The sequence below is a fragment of the Alosa pseudoharengus genome, unplaced genomic scaffold, assembly GCF_046254945.1.
Source record: "Alosa pseudoharengus isolate Yale_2024_CS ecotype anadromous, Long Island Sound unplaced genomic scaffold, YU_APseudo_1.1 YU_APseudo_1.1_scf_19, whole genome shotgun sequence".
Lineage (NCBI taxonomy): Eukaryota > Metazoa > Chordata > Actinopteri > Clupeiformes > Clupeidae > Alosa > Alosa pseudoharengus.
This window is the reverse complement of record NW_027468657.1, coordinates 28,343,512-28,355,563: the sequence shown is the minus strand read 5'-3', so window position 1 is coordinate 28,355,563 and position 12,052 is coordinate 28,343,512. Positions and strand designations below refer to the sequence as shown.

The 12,052-nt window shown below is 41.9% G+C and overlaps 4 protein-coding genes across 4 annotated transcripts; all 4 read left to right on the top strand.

The window, feature by feature from the left end:
- The first annotated feature begins 44 nt into the window (after window positions 1–44).
- On the top strand, window positions 45–2,444 carry LOC143132928 (protocadherin alpha-7-like). The gene has a single exon (XM_076292754.1). The coding sequence runs from the start codon at window positions 45–47 to the stop codon at window positions 2,442–2,444; it is 2,400 nt and encodes a 799-aa protein (XP_076148869.1).
- An 818-nt stretch (window positions 2,445–3,262) lies between these two features.
- LOC143132927 (protocadherin alpha-8-like) lies at window positions 3,263–5,659 on the top strand. The gene has a single exon (XM_076292753.1). The coding sequence runs from the start codon at window positions 3,263–3,265 to the stop codon at window positions 5,657–5,659; it is 2,397 nt and encodes a 798-aa protein (XP_076148868.1).
- A 611-nt stretch (window positions 5,660–6,270) lies between these two features.
- Window positions 6,271–9,059, top strand: LOC143132926 (protocadherin alpha-3-like). The gene is made up of 3 exons (XM_076292752.1): window positions 6,271–6,320; window positions 6,442–8,827; window positions 9,039–9,059. The coding sequence occupies exons 1-3, from the start codon at window positions 6,271–6,273 to the stop codon at window positions 9,057–9,059; spliced, it is 2,457 nt and encodes an 818-aa protein (XP_076148867.1).
- Window positions 9,060–9,418: 359 nt separating this feature from the next.
- On the top strand, window positions 9,419–11,806 carry LOC143132925 (protocadherin alpha-7-like). Its single transcript, XM_076292751.1, has one exon. The coding sequence runs from the start codon at window positions 9,419–9,421 to the stop codon at window positions 11,804–11,806; it is 2,388 nt and encodes a 795-aa protein (XP_076148866.1).
- Window positions 11,807–12,052: the final 246 nt, after the last annotated feature.

Genomic DNA, 12,052 nt, shown 5'->3' with positions numbered 1-12,052 from the left:
TACTATTTTGATGTAGAACGTTCATCAGAGCCACCTCAGTAACGATGGGAGACCGCGGACAAAGGCACAGATGGGAATACTGCTGGTTTGCCTTCGTTTTGTTGCCTTGGCTCCTGCTTTTCGGCGAGCAGGCTTCTGCACAAATACGCTACTCTATTCCGGAGGAAGTGAAAGAAGGGTCCGTTGTTGGAAATATTGCCAAGGATTTGGGTCTTGATGTTAATACCTTAACTGGGAGGCGTTTCCGCATAGTATCTGGATCTGAGGACAGTCTTTTCCAGGTAAACCAGAACAATGGCGTCCTAAATGTTCACAAACATATCGACAGAGAAAAACTGTGTGATGTTAACGCCGCATGTTTGATCAACCTGAAAATAGTGGTGGAAAATCCTTTAGAAATTCATCATGTAGGAGTTGAGATTACGGATGTCAACGACCATTCACCGAAATTCCCAGAAAAAGAGCTGCTTCTTGAGATCGCTGAGAGCACCCTTCCGGTAGCGCGTTTCCAGTTAGACGCAGCTCGCGATCCAGACGCAGGAATAAATTCAGTTAAAGCTTACAAATTAAGCCATAATGACCACTTCGATTTAGAAATACGAGATAGAGGTGACGAAAAAATCCCCTTTTTGATTTTACGGAAATTACTTGACAGAGAGCAGCAGAGAAAACATACGTTACTCCTGACCGCTGTTGACGGAGGCAGCCCCTCCAGATCAGGAATTATGAACATCACGATAACCGTTCTAGATAATAATGACAACCGACCTGTGTTTCAGCAGGAAGTTTACACGACTAATTTACCAGAAAATGTACCCATTGGGACTATTGTAATCACAGTAAATGCGACGGATTTGGATGAAGGCGTAAACGGTGAAGTGGTGTATACTCTTGGCAAGAAGTTGAACCAGAAAGTGTATGAGGCTTTTCAATTAGATGGCAACAGTGGTGAAATTAAAGTTAAAGGAGCGATTGATTTTGAAGAAACTGATGTTTATAGACTGGACATTTTGGCCTCTGATAAAGGCCAGCCTCCAATGACAGTCGACTGTAGGGTTATTATAAAAATATTAGACATAAATGATAATGAGCCTCAGATAGAAGTGACATCACTCTCTAACAGGGTATCCGAAGATTCAAAACCAGGAACTGTCATTTCCCTTATTAGTATCACTGATAAAGATTCCGGAGTTAACGGTAAAGTTTTGTGCAGCTTAGATGACAGTGCGCCATTTGAACTGAAACCATCTGTACAAGACAATATGTATTCTCTAATAACAAAAGAGCGCTTAGACAGGGAAAGTATATCAAACTACGATATCAAATTGACGGCAACGGATTCGGGCCAACCACCACTTTCTACTGTTAAAACACTACACATAGACGTTTCAGATGTGAATGACAACAGCCCGGAATTTTGTCAGAATCCTCTTGAACTTTATTTAGTGGAAAACAACTCTCCAGGTGCATCTATATTTTCTGTCAGCGCCCATGACAAAGACTTGAATGAAAATGCTGTTATCTCGTATCATATAATCAGAGGCGAAGGCATGCAAAATGATATGACATCTTTCCTCAATATTAATTCTGAGAATGGAAACATACATGCGCTAAAGAGCTTTGACTTTGAAACTGCCAAAACGTTCAAGTTCCAGGTGGGCGCTTCAGACTCAGGAACACCATCTCTCAGTAGTAATGTCACAGTTCATGTTTTTATCTTGGATCAAAATGACAACGCACCTGTTATCATATCACCTGTAAACACGAACGGTTCAGCAGAGGCCGTGGAGGAAATTCCGCGGAACGTGAACGCAGGCTATCTGGTCACAAAAGTGAGGGCCTATGATGCTGATGTTGGATACAACGGCTGGCTGCTGTTTTCATTTCAAGAAGTCAGTGATCACACACTCTTTGGGTTGGACCGCTACACTGGACAGATAAGAACTCTCCGTGCATTCACAGAGACAGATGACTCGCGCCATAAACTGGTCATGCTTGTGAAAGACAATGGGAACGTGTCACTCTCTGCAACAGCAACAGTTCTCATCAATGTTGTGGAGCCCAAAGAGGCTTTTGCGGCATCTGATGTCAATAGTGTAATTAAAGATGACGAGGAAAATAGCGTTACATTCTACCTGATCATTACTTTAGGATCGGTGTCAACTCTATTTCTGATCAGTATCATAGTCTTGATTATAATGCAGTGCTCTAAATCTACGGACTATTCCTCCAAGTACTTACAAGACACGAACTATGATGGAACTCTGTGCCACAGCATCCAGTACAGATCTGGTGATAAAAGATACATGCTGGTTGGGCCCAGAATGAGTATCGGTTCTACTATAGTTCCCGGCAGCAATGGAAATACTTTGGTTGTACCTGATCGCAGGAGGAGAGCGTCTGGAGAGGTAAGGGCAGATCCCATTCATACCGTGCTGAGTTGATACTTACTGTCCTGGGGTCATGAATTGTACAAATTCCTGTCTTTACGCACATTCTACATTGTTAGAATTATGTGATGGAAATGTATTATTTTGCAAATGCACGATAAGGCAGTGAAACCTGTTCAGCATGTCCAGTCATACTCTGCTTCTGGTGATATGGTGCACCTAATCAGTCTCAATATAGTGTTAGACGCTTTGATTCAATCATATTCTTTCCTTGCGAGATGGAAAATGTTTTTCGTCTCTCTCCGTCTATTTTACATCGACCTACATATTCTATTCTCTCTCTCTGTCAATGTGTACCCGAGAGAGATGTGTATGCTTATGATGTTCATAATGGAGTAAGCTATTCTCTGCCAATCGGAAAGAGAGGTTTTAGCTAGGTAATAAGCCTTGTTAAATACAATTGCATAGCCTGGTACTCGGGATATCCGCGGTCACTTTCGTGCGTCCATATATTAAGTTTTACGCATGTGTTTTACAGTATTTGCATGTTGAATATGTGTGTGAGTGCGTGCGCGGTGTGTGTGCGAGTGTGTGATTCTTGATATAGATTCCCTGTACCAGATGGTGTCAGTATTGCACAAGGCAACGATGTAAACATTCAGCCCTGCCCCACGTCATACGCGCTGGGTATTGTTCTGAACCGCCGAGAGATGTACAGTCGGGTCTGTCGTCTAATGGGTAGTCTGCTTGTCCGTGGTATTTATGGTTATCTATTGAACATGGTATACTTTAAACACAAGACCAGAGGCAAACTGTAAGTGTGCAAATACGCTATTTTGCTGTAGAACGTTCATCGGAGGCCGTCAGTAACGATGGGAGACCACGGACAAAGGCACAGATGGGAATACTGTTGGTTTGCGTTAGTTTCCTTTCTGCTCCTGCTTTTCGTCGTGCAGACTTCTGCACAAATACGGTACACTATTCCGGAGGAAGTGAAAGAAGGGTCCGTTGTTGGAAATATTGCCAAGGATTTGGGTCTTGATGTCAGTACTTTAACTGGGAGACGTTTCCGCATAGTATCTGGATCCGAGGATAGTCTTTTCCAGGTAAACCAGAACAATGGCGTCCTATATGTTCACAAAAATATCGATAGAGAAAAACTGTGTGATATTAACGCCGCATGTTTGATCAACCTGAAAACAGTAGTGGAAAATCCGTTGGAGATTCATTATGTAGGAGTTGAGATTACGGATGTGAATGATCATTCACCGAAATTCCCAGAAAAAGGGCTGTTTCTAGAGATTGCAGAGAGCACCCTTCCCGGCGCACGTTTCCAGTTGCATGCAGCTCGTGATCCAGACGCAGGAATAAATTCTGTTAAGGTTTACAAATTAAGCCACAACGATCACTTCGACCTAGAAATAAGAGATAGGGGATATGAAAAAATTCCTTTTTTAGTTTTAAGAAAATTACTGGACAGAGAGCAGCAGAGGAAACATATGTTACTGCTGACTGCTGTCGACGGAGGCAGCCCCTCCAGATCAGGGACTCTGAACGTAACCGTCACAGTTCTAGATAATAATGACAACCGCCCTGTGTTTCAGCAGGAAGTTTACACAACCGATTTACCAGAAAATGTACCTGCTGGGACTATTGTAATTACATTAAATGCCACAGATTTGGATGAAGGCGCAAACGGAGAAGTGGTGTATACTCTTGGCAATACATTGGACCAGAGGGTGTATGAGGCATTCCAGTTAGACAGCAACAGTGGCGAAATTAAAGTTAAAGGACCTATTGATTTTGAAGCAACTGATGTATATAGATTAGATATTTTGGCTTCTGATAAAGGTCAACCTCCAATGACAGTCGACTGTAGCGTTATTATAAAAATTTTAGACAAAAATGACAATGAGCCTCAGATAGAAGTGACATCACTCTCTAACAGGGTGTCTGAAGATTCAAAGCCTGGAAATGTTATTTCCCTTATTAGCATCACTGATAATGATTCCGGAGTTAACGGTAAAGTTTTGTGCAACTTAGATGAAGATGTGCCATTTGAACTAAAACCGTCTGTACAAGACAATATGTATTCTCTAATAACAAAGGAGCGCTTAGATAGGGAACGTATATCAAACTATGATATCACATTAACTGCAACGGATTTGGGCAAACCACCACTTTCTACGGTTAAAACACTGCATATAGAAGTTTCAGATGTGAATGACAACAGTCCGGAGTTTTCTCAAAATCCTATTGAACTTTATTTAGTGGAAAACAACTCTCCAGGTGCATCTATACTTTCTGTCAGCGCTCATGACAAGGACTTGAATGAAAATGCTGTTATCTCTTATCATATAATCAGAGGTGAAGGCATGCAAAATGATATGACCTCATTTCTCAATATTAATTCTGAGAATGGAAACATACATGCGCTAAAAAGCTTTGACTTTGAAACTGCCAAAACGTTCAAGTTCCAGGTGGGCGCTTCAGACTCAGGAACGCCATCTCTCAGTAGTAATGTCACAGTTCATGTTTTCATCTTGGATCAAAATGACAACGCACCTGTTATCATATCACCTGTAAACACGAACGGTTCCGCAGAGGTCGTGGAGGAAATTCCGCGGAACGTGAACGCAGGCTATCTGGTCACTAAAGTGAGGGCCTACGATGCTGATGTTGGATACAACGGCTGGCTGCTGTTTTCATTTCAAGAAGTCAGCGATCACACACTCTTTGGGTTGGACCGCTACACTGGACAGATAAGAACTCTCCGTGCATTCACAGAGACAGATGACTCGCGCCATAAACTGGTCATATTTGTGAAAGACAATGGGAACGTGTCACTCTCTGCAACAGCAACAGTTCTCATCAATGTTGTGGAGCCCAAAGAGGCTTTTGCGGCATCTGATGTCAATAGTGTAATTAAAGATGACGAGGAAAATAGCGTTACATTCTACCTGATCATTACTTTAGGATCGGTGTCAACTCTATTTCTGATCAGTATCATAGTCTTGATTATAATGCAGTGCTCTAAATCTACGGACTATTCCTCCAAGTACTTACAAGACACAAACTATGATGGAACTCTGTGCCACAGCATCCAGTACAGATCTGGAGATAAAAGATACATGCTGGTTGGGCCCAGAATGAGTATCGGATCTACTATAGTTCCCGGCAGCAATGGAAATACTCTGGTTGTACCTGATCGCAGGAGGAGAGCGTCAGGGGAGGTAAGGGCAGATACCATTAATACCTTGATCTGTTGATGCTCCTTGTCGTGGGGCCATGCTTTTTACAAATGGTTGTCTTTACGCATTTATACACTGCTAGAATTATGTGAATGAAAGTGTTTTTTTTGCAAATGCGTGATGGAGCAGTGACACCTGTTAAAATACAGTCATACTTTGCTTCTGGTGGTAGGTGCACCTCATCATTCTCACTAAAGTGTTAGACATTTTATCTGATCATATTTTTCCTTGCGAGATGAAAAACGTTTTTTAAATCGTATGAGATGAAGATGTGTTTATCTCTCTTCGTCTACTTTTTCATAGACTTTCATAGACCTACATATTCTGCTACGTCTTTGTAAATGTGCGCTCAAGAAAGAGAAACTTGTATGTGTGTGATGTAACGGGAATTTGAGTTTTAGCTACGGTTAGTCCTTACATGCAATTTCATAATCTGAGGATACGCCTGTCAATTTATTGTGGGTCCATACACTACGTTTTACAGTATTTGCATGTTGAACACGTGTGTGTTTTTGTGTGTGTGTATGTGGGAGCGGACGCGCGGCTTGTGTAACTGTTGATAAAGATTTCCTGTACCAGATGGTGTCACTATTGCACAAGGCAACGGTGTTAACATTCAGCCCTGCCCCATGTATTACGCGCTGGGTATTGTTCTGAACCGCCGAGAGATGAACCGTCAGTCTGTCGTCTTACGAGTAGTCTGCTTCTCCCTGGGATTTATCGTTATCTAAAGAAAATGGTGCACTGTAAACGTGAGACCAGAGGCAAACTGTAAGTGCGAATACGATATTTGGATGTAGAACGTTCGTCAGAGGCATCTCAGTAATGATGGGAGACCGCGGACAAAGGCACAGATGGGAATACTGCTGGTTTGCCTTCGTTTCCTTTCTGCTCCTGCTTTTCGGCGAGCAGGCTTCTGCACAAATACGGTACTCTATTCCGGAGGAAGTGAAAGAAGGGTCCGTTGTTGGAAATATTGCCAAGGATTTGGGTCTTGATGTCAGTACCTTAACTGGGAGGCGTTTCCGCATAGTATCTGGATCTGAGGACAGTCTTTTCCAGGTAAACCAGAACAATGGCGCCCTATATGTTCACAAAAATATTGACAGAGAGAAACTGTGTGATGTTAACGCCGCATGTTTGATCAACCTGAAAATAGTGGTGGAAAATCCTTTAGAAATTCATCATGTAGGAGTTGAGATTACGGATGTCAACGACCATTCACCGAAATTCCCAGAAAAAGAGCTGCTTCTTCAGATCGCTGAGAGCACCCTTCCCGGAGCGCGTTTCCAGTTAGACGCAGCTCGTGATCCAGACACAGGAATAAATTCTGTTAAAGCTTACAAATTAAGCCATAATGACAACTTTGATCTAGAAATACGAGATAGAGGTGACGAAAAAATTCCCTTTTTGATTTTACGGAAATTACTTGACAGAGAACAACAGAGAAAACATACGTTACTCCTGACCGCTGTTGATGGAGGCAACCCCTCCAGATCAGGGACTATGAACATAACTGTCACAGTTCTAGATATTAATGATAACCGACCTGTGTTTCAGCAGGAAGTTTACACGACTAATTTACCAGAAAATGTACCCATTGGGACTATTGTAATTACAGTAAATGCGACGGATTTGGATGAAGGCGTAAACGGTGAAGTGGTCTATACCCTTGGCAAGAAGTTGAACCAGAAAGTGTATGAGGCTTTTAAATTAGATGGCAACAGTGGTGAAATTAAAGTTAAAGGAGCAATTGATTTCGAAGAAATGGATGTTTATAGACTGGATATTTTGGCCTCTGATAAAGGCCAGCCTCCAATGACAGTGGACTGTAGGGTTATTATAAAAATCTTAGACATAAATGACAATGAGCCTCAGGTAGAAGTGACATCACTCTCTAACAGGGTATCTGAAGATTCAAAGCCTGGAACTGTTATTTCCCTTATTAGCATCACTGATAAAGATTCTGGAGTGAACGGTAAAGTTTTGTGCAACTTAGATGACGGTGTGCCATTTGAACTAAAACCATCTGTACAAGACAATATGTATTCTCTAATAACAAAGGAGCGCTTAGATAGGGAACGTATATCAAACTATGATATCACATTAACTGCAACGGATTTGGGCAAACCACCACTTTCTATAGTTAAAACACTGCATATAGAAGTTTCCGATGTCAATGACAACAGCCCGGAGTTTTCTCAAAATCCTCTTGAACTTTATTTAGTGGAAAACAACTCTCCAGGTGCATCTATATTTTCTGTCAGCGCCTATGACAAGGACTTGAATGAAAATGCTGTTGTCTCTTATCATATAATCAGAGGTGAAGGCATGCAAAATGATATGACATCTTTCCTCAACGTTAATTCTGAGAATGGAAACATACATGCGCTAAAGAGCTTTGACTTTGAAACTGCCAAAACGTTCAAGTTTCAGGTGGGCGCCTCAGATTCAGGAACACCATCTCTCAGTAGTAATGTCACAGTTCATGTTTTCATCTTGGATCAAAATGACAACGCACCTGTTATCATATCACCTGTAAACACGAACGGTTCAGCAGAGGTCGTGGAGGAAATTCCGCGGAACGTGAACGCAGGCTACCTGGTCACTAAAGTAAGGGCCTACGATGCTGATGTTGGATACAACGGCTGGCTGCTGTTTTCATTTCAAGAAGTCAGTGATCACACACTCTTTGGGTTGGACCGCTACACTGGACAGATAAGAACTCTCCGTGCATTCACAGAGACAGATGACTCGCGCCATAAACTGGTCATACTTGTGAAAGACAATGGGAACGTGTCACTCTCTGCAACAGCAACAGTTCTCATCAATGTTGTGGAGCCCAAAGAGGCTTTTGCAGCTGATGTCAATAGTGTAATTAAAGACGACGAGGATAATAGCGTTACATTCTACCTGATCATTACTTTAGGATCAGTATCAACATTATTTCTCATTAGTATCATAGTCTTGATTATAATGCAGTGCTCCAAAACTACAGACTATTCCTCCAAGTACTTGCAAGATACGAACTATGATGGAACTCTGTGCCACAGCATCCAGTACAGATCTGGTGATAAACGCTACATGCTGGTTGGGCCCAGAATGAGTATCGGTTCTACGATAGTTCCTGGCAGCAATGGAAATACTCTGGTTGTACCTGATCGCAGGAGGAGAGCATCTGGTGAGGTAAGGGCTGGTCTAATTTTTAACTTTAGCTCGTTATTTTCCGTCATGGGATTAAAAAAAAAAATCAGTGTATGAGGAAGTAGTTAAATGACATAAATAATTTACTGTCATTGTATGGAGCTGTCCGTGGTGCTGAAAAACTTCTACGTTTGAATATTATTACTTATGTTACCTGGATTTTATGAATAGACCTCTTCAATTTTCCTTACAGCTATCTGAAAGACAGCCCTAGTCATTTATAAAAGTTATGAAAAGCAAAAGGACGTGGGAATACGTGTATGCGTTTGAAAGAGAGAGCCCTTGATATGTGGTTAGACCAATGATCGTCTGCGCCAGACGGTGTCAGTATTATACAAAGAAATGGTTTAGTGTGTAAGCCATTCCCCTTCCTTTGCATTAAGGTCGTTGTTCTGTTTGGCATAATAACTGGGTATGTCCTTCTTGAAGGGATGTGCAGGCTGCGATGGTTTTCTTGAAATCACCATGGCATAAATAGCTGATATGGAATGATCTTTAAGCTGGAGTTTGATTATTTGTGAAGACCTGGTGCCTGATTCACGCTGATCTTTGGAATATACAATTTCATTGACGATGGAATACCGAGGACAAAGGCGCAGATGGCTACACTGGTGCGTTGCTTTGCGGTTTTTATTGTTGCTGTGCTTCTGGCAGCATACATTGGCGCAGATAAGGTACGCTATTCCAGAGGAAGTAAAAGACGGCTTCGTTGTTGGAAATGTTGCTAAAGATTTGGGCCTCGACGTCAGTACATTGGCAGAGAGACAGTTTCGTATAGTCTCTGGATCCGAGGACGCTCGTTTCCAGGTAAATCAAAACAATGGAGCTTTATACGTGCTTAGGAAAATCGACAGAGAAGAGCTGTGTGATGGCAGTGTGAGCTGCGTCGTTAATCTGAAAATTGTTGTTGAAAATCCTCTGGAAATTCATTATGTAGAGGTCGAGGTAACCGATGTAAATGATCACTCCCCTATGTTCCCCGAGTCAGAACAGAATTTTGAGATAGCTGAATCGACAGCTCCGGGCGAGGATTTTCAGTTGCATCCGGCACGTGATCCTGATCATGGGCAAAATTCAATCCGTTTTTATAAACTGAGTCAAACTAATTACTTTCAACTTGAACTAAGGGACAACGGAGAAGATGCGAAAATGCCATTTCTAAAGTTGAGAACTGCCCTGGATAGAGAGCATCAATCCAAACATAATTTAATATTAACTGCAGTAGACGGAGGAAATCCACCGAGATCAGGTAGCATGAACATAACTATAGTAGTGTTAGATAACAACGATAACAGACCTGCATTCGATAAAGACGCATATTCTGTAACCATACCAGAAAATATTGCAGTTAACTCTCTAGTACTTAAAGTCAACGCGACAGATATGGATGAAGGTCTGAATGGCGAGGTTGTATATTCTTTTGTAAAAAGTCTCAAGAGAAAAGTGTACGACACATTTGACTTGGATAAAGAAACGGGCGAAATCACCATCAAGGGTAGTGTGGATTTCGAGGACACGGAAATATACAGGGCTGATGTTACAGCATCCGATAAAGGACAACCCCCTAAAACAACTAACTGCAAGGTTGTCATAAAGGTGACTGACGTTAATGACAATAAACCAGTGATAGACGTAACATCACTGTCTAACGTAGTTCCTGAAGATTCTAAACCAGGTACTGTTATATTTCTCATAAGTGTTTCGGACAAAGACTCTGCAGAAAATGGTAAAGTTAGGTGCACTCTGTCCGATGGCTTGCCTTTTGAGTTAAAACCATCCTTCAAAGATAACATGTATTCTTTAGTGACCAAAAGTACATTAGACAGAGAACACACATCGTCATATGAAATAACAATAACAGCCACAGATGCTGGTCAGCCGCCACTGTCCACGTTAAAATCATTGACTGTGGAGATTTCAGATGTGAATGATAACTACCCAGAATTTTCTCAGAATCCTCTAGAACTTTATCTAATGGAAAACAACGCACCAGGAGCCTCAATATTCTCTGTGAGTGCCACTGACAAAGACCTAAATGAAAACTCTGCCATAACATACCAAATTGTTCGGGGCAACGGAACGCAGACTGATATGACTTCTTTCCTGAATATTAATTCAGAAAATGGACATATTCATGCACTGAAAAGTTTTGATTTCGAAACAGTGAAAACATTCCAGTTCCAAGTAGTCGCCACGGATTCTGGCGCTCCATCGCTGAGCAGCAATGTCACGGTCAAAGTTTATATTCTAGATCAGAACGACAACGCACCTGTGATCCTGTCTCCAGTCAGCGCGAACGGGTCAGCTGAGGGGATTGAGGAAATACCGCGCAATGTGAACTCTGGACATTTGGTGACTAAAATTCGCGCCTATGACTCAGATATCGGATACAACGGTTGGCTACTGTTTTCAGTCCAGGAAGTGACAGATCATACTCTGTTTGGTTTGGACCGCTATACTGGACAGATTCGGACCCTTCGGTTATTTATGGAGTCGGATGAGCCACAACATAAACTTATTCTTTTAGTAAAAGACAACGGGAATGTTTCACTTTCCGCCACAGCCACCGTGATTGTTAATGTCGTGGAGCCTAAAGAGGCTTTTGCAGCGTCTGATGTTAAAAACGCAGTGGATGACGAGGAGGAAAGCAGCGTGACTTTTTATTTAATTATTACATTGGGATCAGTCTCTGCGCTTTTCCTCATCAGTATAACAGTGCTGATAGCTATGCAGTGCTCCAAATCAACAGACTATTCCTCAAAATATTTACAAGACACAAACTATGACGGGACCCTGTGCCACAGCATTCAGTACAGATCTGGAGATAAACGGTACATGTTGGTTGGGCCAAGAATGAGTATTGGATCTACTATAGTTCCAGGTAGCAATGGCAACACGCTAGTTGTTCCCAATCGTGGAAGAAGAACCTCTGAAGAGGTAAGTCATGTTCAAACATTATGAAATGTACTGTTGTCCACTCACACTTGATTAAAATAATGAAAATGGAATGAATTAGAATGATTATGGCCATGCGTAATATCGTTTCATATCGGACTGCCTGTTTGTTAGTCTGTTTTACTACTACTTAAGGGGAGTTACCTGGCCCAGGAGAGGGGGCAATGTTTAGAGAGCAGTTCATGGTGAGGAGAGGCTGAAGGTGGTGACGTTGGTATTTGTATTCATAAGAATAGCCATCAGCAGAACTAT